General features: G+C 37.2%; 1 protein-coding gene across 1 annotated transcript; it reads left to right on the forward strand.

The window, feature by feature from the left end:
* Positions 1-1,555: 1,555 nt before the first annotated feature.
* LIPI (lipase I) lies at positions 1,556-17,961 on the forward strand. The gene is made up of 10 exons (XM_066208381.1): positions 1,556-1,621; positions 4,715-5,091; positions 6,667-6,775; positions 7,434-7,535; positions 8,532-8,621; positions 9,707-9,874; positions 11,288-11,380; positions 12,901-13,012; positions 13,378-13,551; positions 17,035-17,961. The coding sequence occupies exons 1-10, from the start codon at positions 1,573-1,575 to the stop codon at positions 17,120-17,122; spliced, it is 1,362 nt and encodes a 453-aa protein (XP_066064478.1). The 5' UTR covers positions 1,556-1,572; the 3' UTR covers positions 17,123-17,961.
* Positions 17,962-19,953: the final 1,992 nt, after the last annotated feature.

Genomic DNA, 19,953 nt, shown 5'->3' on the forward strand with positions numbered 1-19,953 from the left:
CATGCTTTAACTTGTATGTGAATGGATGCTGTATGCAGAGTACATGCTGAGGCTCTCTGATTGGAGGTTTCTTGGGTGCACTAGGTTTTTGTTGTAACAATAATCCAGATTAAAAAGTAGGGAGAGGGAAGAGCCAGACTGGCACCCTGCCATTACTTGTTCTAAGCAATATGTGATGTCAGTAAAGGTATGCTTTTATAACAGTCATTTGGCAAAGTGTCAAAGATTTGAGATGACAGGAAAGTGCAAAGGAATTCAAGAGCTGCCGCAGTGAACTTTACTCCAAAGTGACATATTTGAGAAATGGAAGCAAAAAGTTAATTAAAGGTCGTCTGTTGAACTCAGTTGATTTTCATACCAGCGGACATACTGCATCTTTTCCTCCTTGTGGCTGCATTCAAAGGGAAAAAGACACCATTGATGATACCACCTAAAGGCTGTCTGCTGCAAAAATTTATGCAGCACAGCTTTGATAAACTGCTCAGATTCATAACGCTGAAGACACTGGTCACTCAAAATTAAGTAGTGAAACACATAGATACACACACATCCCCTTAACTGTACTGGAAAGAAACAAAGGAAACACAGACCTTGTGTTTAGAAGCACTTTAAAGGATACAGTATGCAAAGAAACATTCTTATGGTGCATTTGCATCCTATTTGAATGGTTATGGTATGGTTTTCTTTCTCCTGCACTGGCAACAATTGGGACACAGATATAGGCAAACTGAGCGTCCATGCTTCACACATGAATAATGCAGGGCTTATCTGCCTCTTTGCCTAACCACAGACTTTAAAAACCTGTAGCCTGCACTCCTGTATTTACCCAGTGAAGTGATTTGTAAATAAATGAGCTTCATAAAAATAAATATTTCTTCATTTGTTTTGCAGCTGGGATATAGAGGGAATGAGGTTTAAAAACACACAGCAAATCAATATCTGGTTGAGGTTTGTGGGACTCTAAGCTCCATCTCTCTGCCAGAAAGGCTTTTGCAGACCTTCTCAGAATTTAGATAAGAGAATGAATCCTTGGAAAAGATCAGATGATGATTTTATGGAAAAACAATCTCTGGATATACAGTTCTCAGAACTATTTTCAAGTTCTTACAGGAACATCCTTCTATCAGTAGAATGACTTTTTGTTCTAAGCTCCTTTCGCCCATCTCAGTGCCTCTAACTGCAGTTCAGTGAAACACTTAAAACCCCCCACACTGTGGATCTTTAATGGCATACACCACTAGTTACCCCACCTCCCAAACTCCACACATGCAGAAGTCAGAAATTTATGACATCACTTGCTTACGTGTAAATCTGCTGACAGAGAGGGAAATAGATTAAAAATCAGTCCCAACCCTCCAATCCGAGAAACCACCCTATCTACTGAAGTCACTCAACAGGAGGAGTCATAAATTGCAGAAGCTTGACTACAGCTTTACTTTCTGCTTCCTACTCACTCACTTCATTGGTGTGTGTTAGAAATCTAGCATTTAGTTCTGTTAGAATTCTAGCATAACACTCAATTTGCCACTTTTCTGTGGCTATTACACATCACTTTTTCTCCATCACTTCCACATGCTGAAATTGTGTTTCTTCATCTGTTTGATATACTGGGTGAAATCAGGTAAGAGCCGTCAGCTTACTTGTGATGTAGAATCTTCGCTTTAATCAAATACTAAAAAAATGAATATTCCTTCATTTAAATTGGCCAAAAGATTAAGATAAAATTTTATGAATTATGCCGAATGGAGCAGTTGATTAGTAAAAAGAATTCAGTAACTTTAAAACTGAGATGTAAGTCTTCATTTTAAAGTAAATAGAACCAAGCCTCATACTTTGGCTCTGGCTGTACTTTGCCCAGAGACCTGCTGAGGTATGTGCACTTGGTACAAAGTAGACGTAATCATGAAATAGTCATAATATGCTCATGTGAGTTTCCTGGTTGTTGCTGACTTTATAGGTGCTTAAGATTTTCAAGCGGCATTTTTAAATAGTAAAATTTAGTTACAAGAAAGACTGTGCACTTAAGATTTTCCCCTTTTCAACCACACAAGATAATTAAAATGCTTACAGATGTGCACAAGAAAGTTATACAATAACCTGATTAAACAGCACGTGTAACAGCCCAGTGCCTACGTGTATGTTTTGATTGTACAGGAAAGAGTGAGTACTCCAACAAGAGTGCACAAAGGGCAGCTGGGTATTGCTCCCAGTGTTCAATGAGAAACAGGAGTTTGAAAAACTTCCTCCAATGACTCCTCGCTAAACAATTCAATGTAATAAAGCTATAAACCTATTTGCAGAACTTATCTAATTCCACAGTAAAGACATCATTATTTTGCTTTTATTCTCTATTTACTTTTGAGAGAATAACTTCTGTCATTTCACAGCCAAGAGTAAATGAGTTGCTTCCCCTTGACATTTGCCAGCTAGTAAATAGGTTTGGCAGTTAAAATAATTTCCTTGTGATAGATTTCTCTCTCTCATGGAACAGAATGTGTCTGGTTTATCTCACTGTCATTCCACTGGTTTTAGAAGAAGTAATTTTTATTTCTACCAATCAAGGGATTAAAAAAAGTCAAAATATTTAGAGGGACACAGAGAAATATCTTAGCATGAATCTTTTATATTTTAGATAGGAAGGAGTGAATTTTAAGGACCAGTGATTAAACTTGGATTTAAAGACCACATCAGGGAAAATGAGGTTTTCATGTTATACCTTTGAAACAATGATCAAGTAACTGGTTTTTATTTTCACTTTGTAGGTTAAGTTAGTGTAATGTAATTTATGTTCTAGTTTTATCATCATATATAAATACATGAACACCAGAAATCAAATGTGACACATACTGTTAACATCTCATGATTTTGTCACATGCATGACATTTTACTAGATTCTTGACTATTTTTTTTACTGAATTCAAGTCCACTTCAGCTGAATACTTCTCAGTTTCAGAACTTCTTGGATAAGTCCAAGCAATGAAATTAGTTGCTTTCCTGTATCACTTGCTAATTAATAACCTGTCTAATAATCTTAGTAAAAGTTACGTATACTATTTTGTGTTTAAATAAGGAAAACAATGGTATTTATTTTGAAATATAATGTTGTCTTTTTCTCCATGTAATAATTGTAGTTACTGTCATAACGTGATGATAGGCATGAAAATTTTGTCTGCCTGATTTGCAGCAGGGAGTTTCAGGTTATTTTTAACACTGTGTAACTTCAAGCCTGCTCTTGTTTGGACTGTATGCATTATTTTTTTGTGATGTCTAGCCCAGAGATGACCGATCTAGTCCTTGTAAATACATGGTTTGGTGTTAGAGGTGATTGGTCTAGTTCCCTAAATTAGTGAATTAGTGTCTTTAGTGTCTTTACTGATTTTTTACTACACCTTGAATGCCATAATTCACATTGTTCAGCTTTGCTTAGACCTGACCTGTGGTATTGAACACATATTTCAGATACCTTGTAAGCCACCCACACTTGCCTTTTGCAGCTTTAAGAAAGGGTGCAGGCTTACTGTCCCCCTCAAATGTGGTGAATTTGGTTCTGCCTGTGAGCTGTTCCCTGGGAAGAAGAGAAGAGCTCGAACTTCTTCTGTTATGACTCAAAAAGTCTGAGAAATTCAGGGGTTTTTTTATATTATTTTAAAGGAACTAAGAAGACACTATTTCTTTTCTCACTTTTGTTTTGCAAAGTGACTTGTTTTGCAAAGATTTTAATCACAGAAGAGTTAAGAAAGGTGCCATCAAGCACCAGAGAGACAAAAGTCTTATGTAAAGTAATGTAACCCACTAGAAGTCAACTGATGGCCCAAAAACCAACTAACATCATAGTAAAGGTGAAGAGGCCATAGTAGAAGAACTGTGGCAGGTGTTGGTGTTCTGCCCAGAGTCCTGAAGTGCTTTATTCACAAAATGTGACCTCAGCAGCCAAGAGATATCTTTAAAGTGTGAACTTTGGATGTTGATAACCAGACAGGGGAGAAATTCAGTCTTTTTAGACCTTTGAAATCTTGGTCCCCTTGTTGACCAGCTTAACCTGGTACACCCTAATTGTCCAAGTACAGACAGAAATGCTAAATCCTCCTGTTTTTCTTATACCATTATGTACACTGACCTTAATTCTTATTTTTTCAAACTCAGAGCAAGATTCTTTGTTTCTTCTACCTTTGTTTCTTGGTAATGGTGCCGTTATGGTGATCCAAAGCTAGGAAAGAGTTCTGGATCATTCCTGTTTTGCATCTATTTAGGCATCTATTTCTTACTGCTAGATCAAACAAATAAGGTCTAAGGGTTGGCAGCACAGCCACCCTGGCCCAAAGAGGAAGAAACTACCACAACCTTCCTGTTTATACAGCACACACTTCTTGTGAAAAAATTCTGAGAATCTGCCCTTGATGGTGAAATAAAGGATCTTATCAACACTGACTACTAATTAGTAGTTATAAGGAGAAAATACATGGTTCAGGAAAAATTAGGATAATTTCACATTTTAAGGGTTTGGAGGAGCACAGTGGTATCTGCAGAGTCATTAGTTAAACTGTGGTTCCTTGTTCAGTGCATGTTTTGACACCTCTTTCCAAAGGTCAGGAGTAAAGGAAATGGAAGTTCTCCACTTTCAGCAGAAAAAAGATATGGAAAGACAAGTGAAGAGGTGATATTTCAGGTGGCCCAACTCATCAAATTACTGTCTTAACGTTTTCATCTTTTTCAGATGAGGAACAAAAATGTCCCGAATTTACAGACCTTAACATAGGCAATGCTTTGTCTGGAACAACACTCCATGTTCAGCTACTCCTGTACACAAGGAAAAATCATGATTGTGCTGAGAAACTCATTGAACACAACGTTGCTGCATCTGAGTACCTGAACACAACCAAGAAAACTGTCTTTGTAATTCATGGCTTCAGGCCAACGGGATCTCCTCCAGCATGGCTGGGTGACATGAAGAGGCTTCTACTGTCTTCAGAGGACGTTAATCTCATTATAGTTGATTGGAATCGTGGTGCTACCACTGTGAATTACATAGCTGCTGTGGAAAACTGCAGGAAAGTTGCAGAAATACTGAAGAATTATGTTGACCAGATGCTGGTAAGGCAGAGCGTTGCGTCTGTTCTGAATAAGTGTAAAGAGCATGGTTTGAGTGGGAATGGATATTTAAAATATATCTATAGAGAAGTCCAGTGAACACCATCAAATCACATTTCTTTATAGAGGTATTACTAACTTCACATGCAGTTATTATTGTATACATTAAACTTCACCTGAGTTCTTATTTCTGATTCACTGAAATGTGCCTGAAAGTGGATCTGATTTCTTGAACCAGCTGGAAGTTTCAGTTCTTCTGGAAAGAGTGAATTCAGCAGTGGGGAAGTGAAGGGAGAGATGGTCAAATAGTATGCAGTGGAAGCATTTTACAAAGGCATTGCACTACTCTTTTTACTAATTAGCTACTGTAAATAAAGGTTTTGAATGAGAAATAAACCACTGGCAAAGATATAAATATTAATTCCAAAATGGTATAAACTTCTTGTCCTTAGAGACAGTTGCTGAAACCATAGTTAATGCCAGTGGTCTTAACTGGGCTTTAGATTTATTGCTTGATCAAATGAACAAAACATATCATGATGTTATTTATGCCATTGTCTGATTTGCCACTTGAATTTTCGTCTTTTCTCACCACTTATTTCTCAGCCATTCTCAGAAATTTTGAATGCTGTGAAGTAAAAAATAATCATGTGGAATGTGAGAAAAACATGCAATGTTTTGAGAAAGGCTGAGGTGAAAGGAGAGAAAGCCTATCAGAATCTGTCCTCTGGGACTGGATACAGTGATAGCAATTTGCAATTGTGCCAGTAGATTTATTGTTATGGAATAAAGAAAATTAAATAGAACTCTATTAAATAGACTATAAGAAGAGTCTCCAAGTTAATTGCTGTTTACTGATCTGCCTGGCAAACAGTGACAGTGTGAGTCCTAAAAGTGGTGGGAGGGGGGTCTGTAGTGTCCCACAACTCTCATTTTCACACTTACAAGCTGTTGTGAGGCCTTTCTAATTCATTTTAGGACATATTAATGTTTCAGATCCTGTGTGTCACCCCATCATTTTGCAGGGATTCCAACTGGATCAGCTGACACTGTTTTAGAAATCTTCAGTCGGTTTTCATTTGTGTTTTTTTTTTTTTTGAATACTGCCTGCTTTATAGAATAGGCATTTTAAGGTGTGTATTTGGCACATTATTCAGCAGTTGTGTGGCATAAATATTTGTTAATGGTGTTGTGTTTTAAATTTATGTTATTGGAAGGATGAAGCAGGGCAAGATTTTTTTTCCCTCATTCATGGTTTTGGTTCAACTTTCTTTTATCTGAAAAATGTCTTCCTCTTCCCTTTCCTGCTCCCCTTCTAACTAATGTGACATTTCAGGAGAAATGTGACTCAAGCTTCGTTTTTACATTTTTCTAGAGTAAGAATTTCATAATTTCTACACTTTAACAAATGCAGAATTGCAAACTGAAAGAAATTTCATTTTTTTTTTTTTTTTTAAATCTGGAAAGTTAGAAATATAATTAAAAGTACCGACAAAAAGTGAAAACTAAATCAGCCTGCTGATTTCTGTTCTGTTACTTCTGTGTGTGACTGGCTTTGGTGTTTTTTTCCCCTGATAGGTGGGTGGAGCTTCTCTTGACTCTATGCATATGATTGGAGTTAGTCTTGGTGCTCATATAGCTGGTTTTGTTGGCCAGAAGTATAATGGCAAATTTGGCAGAATTACAGGTAAGGCTTTTAATCCCAGTGCACATGTTCTATTGTACCTTGTATTGTTGTCAGAGCACCGAGACATTGACAAACGAGAACTGAATATTTAATGACATAAATGAGGAAAAAATATAGCCCTGATAGCAGTTCAGGAAATTGGGCAAGTCTGCCTTCAGGACATAAATCACAGATTAAATTTTCCAACCTGGTTACCTTCTAGTGTCTCAAATGAAAATTGAGCGCTACATCTAAATGCCACTTAAGTTAAATGATATGCTACCTGAGTGTCTGACTAGTTGTGTTCTGGAGGCTGGAGCAGTTACATTGTGCATTTTGGTTTTATGAAGTGTGTAATAGGTACAGTATTTTCTGGGGAAAAGGACAAAAGAAATGTTCCTGATTTGATCCCCGATGCTGTTGACTTATATTCATCTGGATAAATGGGAGATGAGCACATCTAGTTATGGAAAGAGAGGAATTCACAGATATGGGTTGATCAGTCTTGGGGTAGGGATCTTTGCATTTCTCTAGCAAACTGAACAGAAAAGTTTCGCTTTTTTAAAATTTTTATACCAAGAAAATGAAGAATGACTCCTGAATAATGCTCAGATGTTGGTCTTTTATATGTCTGTAGAAGGAGCCCAGGGTTTATGATGAAAATGTTGTTTTTATTCAGGTCTGGATCCAGCAGGCCCTTCATTCACTCGAGAGTTACCAGAGCGCAGACTGGATCGTACTGATGCACAGTTTGTGGATGTGATCCATTCAGATATTAATGGTAATAACATAGCCTTGACTTGCCTATTTCAGCTGGAGGAAAGGCAGGAAAACAAAAGAGAAGGGATAAGCTGTTTCAGTAACATCCAAATAGTGGAATGTTCTTTTGCTGTGCAAATGTGTATGTGCACAGAGGTTGTAAGCACATGGTTATCACTGAATTAATCCCGTCTGAGACAGTCAGGCTCTGCTGTATCAACTTAGTACACCGCAGAGCCACTGCATAAAATACTAAATTGTGTTACTGTAAGGTTAAAAAAAAGAACATTGTAAAGTCTGCTTCATCTATGCTTTGATCTCTGTTTGCATGTTTCCCTCAAAACCATAAATGAATATCACAATTGTCTCATTGTTTGCGTAGTTTCATATCAGTTTTTTAAATAACATTAAAATGTAAGCGTTTTCCTATACAAATTTATATGTGAGGCTGTAAAATACCAATTTTTGAAATGTTTCCAGTATGCGAATAAAGATAAGGTGTGGTAAAAAGTAAGGTAGGTAATATTGAATTAACTCTTAATCATGGAATTTTGCTTACTTTTATAATACAGATACAGATTTTCTACTTTTGATTTACTGCTAATATTAGTGTACTTCAGAATCCGATGTCCTGCAAAAAAATGGAAAATTTTCCACTAATGAAAATTGCACTGGAAAAGGATTTTGCTTTCTGGAGAGAAACTTTATTTCATAAATTTATTTATATAAATGATATCTCAGTTGCAGCTGTTTCTGTTCTTTCCCTTTTGCAGCCGTAGGAATTTTACACAATTTTGTATACATTTGTGTACAGAATTTTACGTATTTTTCTTAAAAAGAAAAAATCCTTGACTTTTACCTCGTACTGTGACTTTCATTTACAGTACAAAAAGAATGGTGTAATTGCAAACATTTTCTTTAGGACCTCCATGATTTTTGGAGTGAATGTGTTGATAAATAATCACCTTCATAATTCGGTTTATGGGGGTTTTTTTCATTCATGATGTTTTTACTTTAGCACTAGGTTTCAAGAAGCCTTTGGGAACCATTGATTTCTACCCAAATGGAGGAATGGATCAGCCTGGTTGTCCAAAAACATTTTTCAGTGGTAAACAAAAATCTGTTTATTTAATAAGAAGAAAAGTTTGAGATCAAATCAAAAAAGGTTAAATTGAATTGAGTGTACACTGCACTTAGTCAGTAATATGGAACCTGAGACTGTATTCTTTCTTTTTATCCTTATGCAACAAAAGAAACATAATAAAGCTATTTGAAAATAATCTTGCTATAACATACATATCCCATCATATCATTAATATTGGCATGATGTAATTATGTTGTTGTATTATATAAACAACCTGAATACACTGATCATTATTTTTCCATGGTTAAATGGGTCCAGGCATGGGGGAAGGTGTTTGTGTCCCAGTGGTTTGGGCAGGATCCCTTGCCTGTGAAATGGAAGGCAAGGCTTCCACATCCCCACTGTGTTTTAGGTTCCTCCTGGCTGGCAATGATTAACTAGGTTTTGGTGTTGGATATGTCTTTTAGGCTCTAGGATGAAAACAGTTCTATGAAATGACCTTTTGATGTAGAATTTTGATTGTTTCAACCTCCATGAGTGTTAGGCAACGTTGCTGGCAATTTTTTTTGTTTACTCTTTTGGATGTGTTTGTTTCTGTCAGCATTTCCCATTACTAATCTGCACAGTGCTGCTAGCAGTTAGAGCTGCTGCAAAGGGATAAGGCTTTCACTTGTGTATCTGTGAGTATGGGAGAATCCCTTAAGCCAGCACGATTGTCATCTTTACAATTCCCAACGTTTGCTTTGTTAGGAAAGGAAGGGATTTATTTTCCCGAAATCTAGAGAGAAGAATCTCTGAAGTGTTCCTCCTGGTAATTTTTTTTTTTTTGGCCCAAAAAACCCTGTCACTGTCAGAGAGTGACAGGTTTCATGGGGAAGTTGTGGATGTACAACAGGATGAGCCCTGGAAGTGTTCAAGACCGTGTTGGATGGGGCTCTGAGCAACCTGGTCTAGTGCAATGTGTCCCTGCCCAAGGCAGAGGGGTTGGAACAAGATGATATTTAAGGCCCCTTCCTTAAGTCATTCTATGATTCTACTTATGCAACCTCTTTTTTTCATTAATAAAAGTTATTAACTATTCTTTTTATTTTTGTTTTTATTCCCTGAAGGAGTTCAGTTTTTTAAATGTGACCATCAGAGAGCTGTCTTCCTCTTCTTATCATCTTTGAAAAGCAAGTGTGACATAATAACATATCCTTGTGACTCTTATTTGGATTACAAGAGAGGAAAATGTGTTGATTGCGATGCTTTCCAGCCTATGTCCTGCCCAGTACTGGGTAAGTGTTACCATGTCTGTTCTGGGCTGGGTGAGATTTCCTGGGAAGTTAAAGTAGTTTAAAGTTCACGGGTTTGTCTGCTTTGTGGTTATCTTTGTTAGGCACAGGTGCTGAATGTTCCCACTCTTTGGTCTTTGTGCTTTCCAGTCTGGAATGGATTCAGTGTTTCCCCTTTCTAGAGAGAAACTGCTCGTGCTTTAAGTTCATCACTTCAGGCTTTAAGAGTGTCTTATGATCCCTAGAGGACCTGTGGTTTTTATTTAAGAGTAATAATGTTTAAAGCAACTTCACGGTTTCTTTCCCTTTTCCTTTGGAATCAAGCTTTTATTTGGAGGAGATTTTAATTGTTTTGGGGCTTTGTTGCTTTTAGAGAGGATCTGGGTGCAGTTTGAAAATAGTGTAAGCATTTCCTAGTTGGCAGAGTTTTCTTAAGAGTGAAATTTTAAAAATCCATAATTAGAAGTTAACTTTCAATTTGTATCTTGTCTTTTTCTTTTGCACCTTTACGGTGGAGTGTGCATGCTATCTTAGTTGGATCAGGTTAGAACAAAAGGCATAGATAGATCTGTGTGCTATTTTATAAAAAAACCCCAACCATAATGAGCTCTTATAGTTGGACAGAAAGGTTGCAGGTCTTGCCCAGCATGGTTATTAGCCATGCCTGATGCACTTGGACAGAGTGCCTAAGGTGGGCGAAGAGGAATGTTTCCCCAGTCAGCTGCTGAGTCTGAGAACTGAGTGGAGAAGCAGCATCCTTCTGCTGCAATCTTTCCTGCTTCCTGCTTTGCAGTGGCAACTCTGCAGCCAGGAATTAACCCTCCTTGTCCAGTCTAGGTAGAGAGATTAATTGGGAAAGAACAGGATCATCCATTCTAGAAACAAGCACTGTTATCAAGCCCCAAAGACAATAAGCATGGAATTGTATCAATTTCTTTCTATGTTAAATTAATGAGCTTAGAGGGTTTGCAGAGCATCTTGTATTTTATCAAATAATATCTACAAATAGGCTAAACAATTTAAAAATATTTAATGATTCAAAAGAAAGAAAGGAGTGCAATTCTGCAAGTTCTCCCTGCAAATATGTGGGCTACATTTTGGGGTTTGTTTTTATTACCTCTGCAGGATTTTGTAAGCACGACTTTTTTGGAGTTAGTATCTAGACTAAAGAGGTAACTATTACATTATGGCAATTTCAGTGATACTAATGTAATATTCGAGGAATTAAATACTTGCATACTACAGGCTGTCATACTTAGAGGATTCCTTTTTTTTTCTAGTCAGTTTTCTTTCTCAGAAGATATTTAAGAAAATTAAAGCCAAATTTGTCACTGTGTGAGATTCTTTTGTGTAGACACATGTGTATCATGATTTTGCTAAATGTCTAAAATTAAATATTTAAACTTTGGATTTCAGGTTATCGTGCTGATAGATGGAAAAACATGTTGATGTCACTTAGTTCACCAACAAAAGCTTACTTTGATACCTCGGGCAAAGACCCATTCTGCAGTGAGTGACTAAATACATACATAAAACCTCTTTATAAAAATTTATGACTGTTATTTCTAAGCTGATCTGGGGTGAAAACATGTTAAAAGTAGCAAGCTAGTGTTAGCCACTGTGTAAGATGATGTAAGAAACCATGAACTAAGGGTCAGTTCACAGACTGGTGGAAGAAGAAGAATGATGGTGGCAGAAGAAAAGGTAATACTGTGTAATGGGATGGTCTGCCGAGAGGAAGAAGGAAGCTAGAAAACGAGAATCAAGAGAGAGGGCAGAATCTGGATTGATGGAACCTGCTTAGATGGGATTGATGCTGCCATTTTCAGAGAGCAGGGAAGGGAAGCAAGACTGCCCTGGGTGGGGGACAAAAAAGAGACATCTCTATGTTCCACCCGAGGAGAAGATCACCCAACAGTCAACTAAAGCCACTCCATGTCTCCCCAGGAGTAGAACATTGAAAGCAAAGTTCAGCTGACTGCTTCAGAGCTGTACTCTGTGTGGCAATGAGCTCTCATGGTGTGGGCTTCAGCTGCAACAGTTCAGATATCTACCCACCCATGTAGGCCCATCCTAGATTCTCATCCAATTCCTGTTTGTATTAAAAGACTTTAGCACCCTTTAGGACAAGTACAACACACACTTCTAATTAGTTATGCTTAAGGTTCTTTCATTTAGGGTATGGGGATAGGCTTACAGGGAATTCATGTGAAATTAGGTTTTCCCGTTAGTTTTGTCCATCATCTTGGCAAGTTTTGTGACCAGGGACACATGGTCCTAGTCATGCCTGCTGATACCACGGTATTTTCCAAAGGATTGAGGACAGGTGAATGAAGTGATGGATTTTACATAATTTTTTAAACATAAATTTAAATAAAATAACTCTTCCTAGTGTTCTTCAGCTCACCCCAAACCTGTTACTATGGTTCTCCCCTGCCCCTTTCTTGGTTGTAGAAGCGGGAAGAGAGGAAGACACAGGGAGCAGAATAAGAAATATTGTAATGACAGTATAAATTTAAAGGAAAATATGTGAAATCAAGAAGAAAAATATGCAAAGTCAGGAAGAAAAACAGACCCGTCTGAAAAACAGTGTATTTATTAATTAAAGTGCTAATTATTAGCTATTTGGAAGCCTGAGGAAACAGAAATGAAGAACAGGTCTTAAAAAGAAGGGAAATTGTAAACTTGAGCAAGACAAGGCTTCATATGAGTCCTGGTCTTTTAGGAGAGAATGATAATAAGCAACATGCCAAAAAATAAAGTAAGTTTTACTTGGTGACCTGACTGGGAGCAGTAAAGGTGTGTGGTTCTAATACTGGTGATGGCTGCAGATGGCCAGGTCAGGGTTTCTAAGGGCGCAAGGCAGGTCAGCAGCAGATGAGTTTTTATTCTCCTCTGATCTGGTAATGTAAAAGTAAAGAGTCACTACTATTTTCTACCAATGAATACATTTAACAGGGTGGTAACACCAGCTGTTTCCTGTTTGAGCTCGTTCTTTAACTCTCATGATCTCCTATTACTTCCTGCAGTGTATAACTACTTACTGGACATTACTACCTGGAATAAAAGCACTAGGAGAGGTTTCATTAAAGTTAAAATAATAGACTATGCTGGAAACACAGTAGAGTCACAAATGAATAGGTATGTTGTTCTTTGTCTTTAAATCTTTTTTTTTATCACTTTATAAGAATAATTTTCTGAGTTTTCTAAACCTCTTAACTTGTTAGCTTGTAAGTTGAGAAAGTACCCTGAGTTTGTTAAGACTTGGCCATGGCACCATTTGCTGGTTGTGGCTCAGTGTCAGGAGCAATGCCCTCACTCTGAAATGATACTTTCTCTGCTTGGTACTGGTTTGAATCTTGTTCTAGCCGTCCTCGTTCTGAATGCTCAAACTTGATACAACTCACAAGATTTCCCAGTTTAATAATAATAGCAATTATTCATTATTAGCAATATTGAATATTACTCAGCTAACAAAAGCCTGACTAAATTTTTTTTTGCTTTAGTGAGGCTTCAACATTTCAGCAATATAAAAGAGTCAAAATACTGACTGGATTTTACCAAGACATTGAAAAAATTGCAAAAATTTCCTTGACCTTTTCTACGAAGAATTTAATAGGCCCAAAACACAAGCTTAGGATTCTTCAGATGAAGCTGAAATCTCTCAATAATCCAAAAAGGTGAGTGTTTGTCATGTATCACAGCTGGGTATCAACTAAGATGTTTGGGATGTTTTCTTGATAACCTGTATTTCCCTGCATTATTGTTTTTTAATTGCATATTCCTAAGTGTATGAACATTCTTCTCATCCTTCTGGTGATCAGATTTGTCACGTGGAAGAGCTGCTGTGTACATTAACATTTAGTGCACAGCAGCTCCTACATGGCGGTGTCACACTTGCTGTGTGTCACAGCTGTGCTTTCAAGGACCAGCCTGACTGACATCTGCATGGTCAGCTTCTCCTCCATAAGATAAATTTCATCAAGCACTTTTCTGATTTTCTTATGTGTCTGTACATAGCTTTTCACACTCAGGTGTGAAATCGAGCACTTCAGCAACATGTGTGACTGGAATAGCTTTTTTGGTCTTACTGGTAAAGTTGAAAAGTTCTTCTAAGATCAGAACACAGTCTTGTGTCTGCTTACAGTAAAAGTTAAATAATCTGTTTGGGGTTTTTTTGTAATTGAGTGTAATTACTAATTTTTTATTAATTCTGGTTTAAAATATTTCAGCAGTATTACCATAGTAAACCTCCAAATTTACTTGTACAGTAACACTAGCAATTAAATTTCGCATTTTCATCTCGTGGAAAGAACATATTACATGGAATGGGTAAGAAATATCCAGGAGCAGCCAGAGTTGTTAATTTGTTTCTTATTAATGGCAGATTCAAGAAAGTCAGAATTTAAAATAAAAACCTAAAAATGCTTATCAAATAAGTAATTTCAAATTAGTAATGAGTGAGAACAGTATTACAATACTTAGTAAGTCTTAGGTCAGTATACTTTGTTAACTTGAGATGTAACATTTGAGGATTTCTTATATGGTATATGATAATAGCCTAGTAGGAATTGGGTATGATACTTTGTAAAAATTATGAAACCTTCTTAAATTAATCTACTATTTTAGATTTACTGACAAAGAGGAGGAGATGAATGGGAGAGACTTAGGAAGAAACAAAACACTCAGTAATAAAAATAGTACCCCAGAATGTACAGACATTTGACTTTATTAACTTATTGGAAGCCATAAGTCTCAAGCTCTCAGGTGAAAATGGCATGATTTCATTTGAAAGCCTTTGGTGATGAGAGAGGGTGAAAAGTTCTAAATCATGTTCCAATTTTTTTCTCAGCCCAGCGGTGATAAATCAGAAGATGTATTTTGTGTAAGCCTGTCAGCACTTTGGACTTTGTCAGAAAATGATCTAGCAAGCAAACAAGAAAGATTTTCAGTGAACGGCCCTTATAGGGTTTGAGTTTTCATTCCCGTTAGTCTGACTCTTGTTAGTTTAAAAGCAAGATGCAGTTGGTAGTTTTTAATATAGGATCCACTAAAGTCCTTCATGTGGAGCCTCATCAGATTGCAGCTGTAGAGGCATGTTAGATACTTTCATAGAACAGTGAAAAACACTGTATTGAATCAGCATGTGAAGGTAATTTAAATGCAGGTGTTACAGCACTATTGGTTGGTATAATTACCTAATTGCTCATTGTAATTATAACTACCTATATTTACCTTATTTACATATAATTACAACAATTACTCAAATACAAGATGATTAACTAGAAACATTAAAAATATTTAAATTATTCACAACAAAGAAGTAGATAAAAACCAAGGATGCAGGGATAAAAGACAATAAGAGTCTCAGTCTCCCCAGGTCTGGGTTAATGGCAAACTGTGGAAGTTTGGGGAGTATCAAAGTCAATTGTCTGCTGTGCTGGTCCACTGTTCACACAGATGGTGTGTGAATATGGGAGTGCTGAAAGGTACACGGAATTTTCATACTGTTCTTCTGATCCCTGAGATAAATAATTTCTGCTCACCCATAAAACCAGAAAGCTTTGCTAACTTGTGCATGTCCAGGTGTCAGTTATCCCAAAAAGCTTGTGAACCTGTCAGGGAATTCAAACTCAGTTAAAGGGGAAGGTAAATGTCTCAAAGATACCTAGCCCAGACAACTCTGGGGCTTTTTTGGCCACAGCAAGAACAGAGGTAATATAAAGAAGACCTTGCAAATACCTCTTCTGAACAAGTGTGACATGCCCATGCTTTTAAGTAGACAGCAGAGAAGCCATTTGGGTTGAGGGGTTAAGAAAACCTCACCTAACAAAAACATTTTGTGTGCTTTGCTCCTTGGTGAACCTGCTCCCTGCTCAGGGCTACTCTCCTGTGAGTTTTTCCTGTTACTCAGTAATCACAAGCTGAGATGGATTGCACTTCAAATGAGATAAAATATGTTGAAAAACATAAGCTTTTATTTCTAGAATTCAACATTATGGTTTGGCTAGGTATTTTGCCCCCTGTGGTTAGATATAAATAATACTACATAAATACTAAAAAAAAAAAATTGAATTCAAATCAAAACTAATTGTTGGTGAAGGACTGAATGAAATTCTATGCTTTGCATTGTACAGAACACTAGAATTCATCTTATCATTTTAGTCACACAATTACTGTCATAACTCTCTGGAGACCCTAAAAAGTGTCATATTCATAAGTAGAAATCTGACAGTCCTTTCACATACAGATAGGTGGAGCTTTAACTGGGAAATCTCATAAGAATGGGCAACGATGGAAATGCCTGGTGTGCTGTTCTCTCCTTTTGCTGTTTCACTGTATTCTACATCCCAGGCTGAGGTGAACTGTGTGGTATAGCCACATCTATGAGTTCAGAGCAATAGAGAAGATAATTTTGAATAAAATAAGCTTGTATGCTATAGAGGTGGCATCAGAGACTGTGTCTGTCATTTGCCTGTTCAAACCAGCTCTCCCCAGACATTGCAATAGTGCATGAAGAGCAGGACTGTGACCTGCCTCTGCCCTAAAAGGCAGAGCACTTATATTGACCTCAAAAAGCCCATTTTTCATGCATTTGTGGCTCACTTTGTGACTTCTTTGTGTTCATATAGTACTAGTCAGCTTTGAGTTTTCTAGGTCTTTAGAAAACAAATTGCTCTCCTGCCTTAAAATTTCTTACACATGCTGTCATTGCAAGTGAAAGAGAAAATATTATGATGTGGTTCTATACTTTCTTACGTAAAATAAAAGCAGAGAAATTTTCCCACCTAGGGAACTCAAAATAAATTGTTCAGGCCCTATGTTAACAAGATTTGTGAAGATTTGGGCCATGCTGCTAAAGAGTTAATTTGAATGCAGATTGATAGCTGTAATGGATGAAATGCAGCATCTTTGTACTTCAGACCAGTGTGATACGCTTCTTTGCACCATCCACCTGATGTTTGGTTGTTTTTAAGTCCGTCAAAGTTACTCTAGCAATGCATGAAATAGGGTATAAACTTAGACAAGGAGATATTCTTGTCCTGAGTACTGTCTCTGAGAGCTGGTAAATACTGGAGGTTTAATAATTCAAATACTGAAATATTTTTCTGTGAAAGTTAACTTTTTCTGTTATTTTTTTTTTTCTTTTTCTGCTTTTTTAGGCTACAGCTGTGCAGGTATGATTTTGTACTGATGGAGAGCACTGAACTGACCTTCAAACCTATCCCTTGCTCTGAGAGGGGTACATGAAAAGAGAGCTACTACTAACCTAATTTCCCTCTGAGCAGTGACTTTTTGATGCTTCCTCAGGATAAAGACTGCCATGAGAAAGGAAATGAGATAAGCTAGATTTTTTTTTTTTCAAGAGTCTACCTGATAATATGCATTACTTGCTCTGAGTGCCTTAGGCAGAAATTAATTGAAAAGTTTAGACATGTATGTGCTCGGAAAATTATTTGAGTAAAGTAAATGTATCATGTTGGAGAACATGCAGTGGTCTATTCATTACTATTTGTTAGCAATGAAGCAACTACTGAATTAAATATGAATTATCTGCATAATCCTGGCACATTATTTGTCATATGTATATTTAAATATTTATTATTTGTAATGGCTTTTACATGGAAACATAATGATCTGTCTACTAAGTGAATTTAATATAGTGTACATGTGATCTACGGATCTAATACACAACAGTTTTGCTGTGCTGTGTCTGTTGGATAAATGAATTCACATTTTCTCTTTATGTAATGTATCAGTATGAGAAGTGGAACAATAATATTTGTGAGCACATTTGTAAATTTTCCAGTTTAAATCTGTTGTCTTTATGCTCATCATAGATTAATATTATTGCATTCAGGTTTTTTTTTTTTTAATAAACGCTATGGACAGGGTCATGTTGTTTCAGACACATAATCTAATGTCTATTCTGAAGAGAAAAATTTAGAAGTGAAATAAATGTGTTTTCATTTTGCTTCTGTTTGGGCCTCTTGGAATTAGAGCAGCTCCATGGGTTGAGACTGATGACAGCTTTCTACCTATTGGGATGTGACAAAGAATAAATGGTACAAAAAGATTACCTCCTTCAATTCAGAAAACAAAATGTTTTCTTGTCTCAGGCTTCCTTTCATGATGGAACTGATTGGAGGACAGATGGGTGTATTTTCTTTAAGGCTGTTTTACGCGGTTCATGCTGGTTTCTTATGCAAATACATCCTATGCATATTACCCATGTCCTTTCTTTCCCATCCCCCCTCTGCCCCTACACTTGACAGCAATGCTTGGTTGAACCTTTTAACTGATTCCGTCTGAATGTCAGTGGGGTGGGATGTTCAAAAGCTGTGAATTGTATGTTTTGTTGCCAGTCAAAAGCTAGGTTGTAAAGAAACTGGAATATAGTGATCTAAGGCAGGACGGCATGTTTTCATTTCTGGAGACAGCACCAGCATGCTGGTCAGTCCTGAAAAAGCTCTGAACCAGCCATTGCACATGCTTTGACTTGTCCTGACAAACCACAAATACACAGACTTGTGGACAGACATGATTATGAACTGACTCTTTAAAAAAAAAAATTAATTCTAAAGAAATAGTCATTACATTACAGTATGTCGCCCCAACTTTGCCTGCTTTTCAGAGTTTGAATTTTGTTCTCACACAGCTTCAAGAAAACAATGTATATTTTTAGAATTTATCTTTTTGTTTACATATTTCTCCTCTGGGAGGAGAAAGGTGACTGATGGTGGTCTTCACCAACGAGGTCAAAGAGGTGGCAACCTATGTAGCCAATCTTGTGCCTTCTGAAAGAATTGTATATAAGATGGAGTCAGAAAGTTAAATATAGAACTTTCCTGCTGACCTTCTTGCTGCCTGCCTCATTCTTTCGTGTCTCTACCGGAGACAACAGTAGGCAATAGCCACAGCTATAGTCAACTTCTCAGCTTTAGCATTTTACTGTGTAATTCTTTGTTCCTTTGAGGGAGTCATTAGGAGATACACAGGAGAAGACATTTTTGTCTGCTTCTATGCTCATGTATGAAGGGGTGGATTTAAAAAAAAAATTCTTTTCTGTGTTTTGAAACTGCTCTTACTCTCCTTATTTCATTCTGCAGGTTTTCATCCAGCCTTTCTCTCATCTACCCTAGTCTGACCTTAACAGGTCTCCGAGTCTCCTTTCTTTCCTCACCGTGCCTCCAAATACCTGCTACTAATATCCCTTTAAACAAGCACAGAGACCTGAGACTAGATTTCAGATGTCTGGAACTAGAATCTTTCAGTGTGTGATATAGAAATTCAGGCATAGAAATATATCAGACTGAGACGCCTTCCTAAAATTTTTCTGTTTTCCCTGCTGACTCAAGAAGGCATATAGACATGACTTAAGTGTTGCTCAGTGCTGTGATAAGGGAAGGATAATATTTTATGAAAGGAATTTTATTTTCACACAATTTACACATCCCTATAAAATATGTGGGTCAGGAATAGTGATTTTTTGCCTTGATTTTCATAAGCTTTGGGTAAAAAGGAAAAAAGCAACAGGGTTGATAACTCTGGAGGTTCCAATAAAGAGCCAGCATGAGACAAAGAAACTTTCTTTTCCCAATTTCCAATTTTAGCTGGTAATTTCTGTTTCGTAAGAGGGGACTGTTCCAGGCAGTGCATTTCCAGCACATAATTGCGCTTCTCAAGTGGCTGAGCATTTGTGTCTCCCAGCACCAACAAAATGGGCTGTAATTGTTCAGAAATGCAGTGCTTTCTGTGGCTCGCTGCCACATGCTACTTTGTACTGATTGTGTCAGCTCTCTCAGACTCAGCAGAGGATGCCACAGCCAGGCAGAAAATTAAAATCTTCCAGGGAGTTCCCTGTACTGAGGCAAGTGGTGGTGGTGGTGGCTCAATGGAGCAATCTTCTTCATCAGAGCTGAAGAGAGGCTGCACTCATTGCAGTTCATTTGTGTTCAGAGTGCAAAACACCCACTAACGTTGCTCATTTTAATACAGAAAGGTGTCATTGGGGAAATTCAGGAAGGGCTGAAAACACCAAGTCAGCTTTCTTTAAGAAAATCTTAAGTGGTGAATTAGAT

This window comes from Chamaea fasciata, unplaced genomic scaffold (genome assembly GCF_029207755.1).
Source record: "Chamaea fasciata isolate MVZ Bird 193981 ecotype frontalis unplaced genomic scaffold, bChaFas1.0.hap1 SCAF_2, whole genome shotgun sequence".
NCBI lineage: Eukaryota > Metazoa > Chordata > Aves > Passeriformes > Sylviidae > Chamaea > Chamaea fasciata.

Bases quoted from the DNA above. Each gene is read 5' to 3' on its own strand.
- LIPI (XM_066208381.1), top strand. From the start codon at position 1,573: ATGCTGAAATTGTGTTTCTTCATCTGTTTGATATACTGGGTGAAATCA. The intron at 8,622-9,706 runs GTAAACAAAAAT...TATTCCCTGAAG, and splicing joins TCCAAAAACATTTTTCAGTG to GAGTTCAGTTTTTTAAATGT. The intron at 11,381-12,900 runs GTGAGTGACTAA...TACTTCCTGCAG, and splicing joins GGGCAAAGACCCATTCTGCA to TGTATAACTACTTACTGGAC.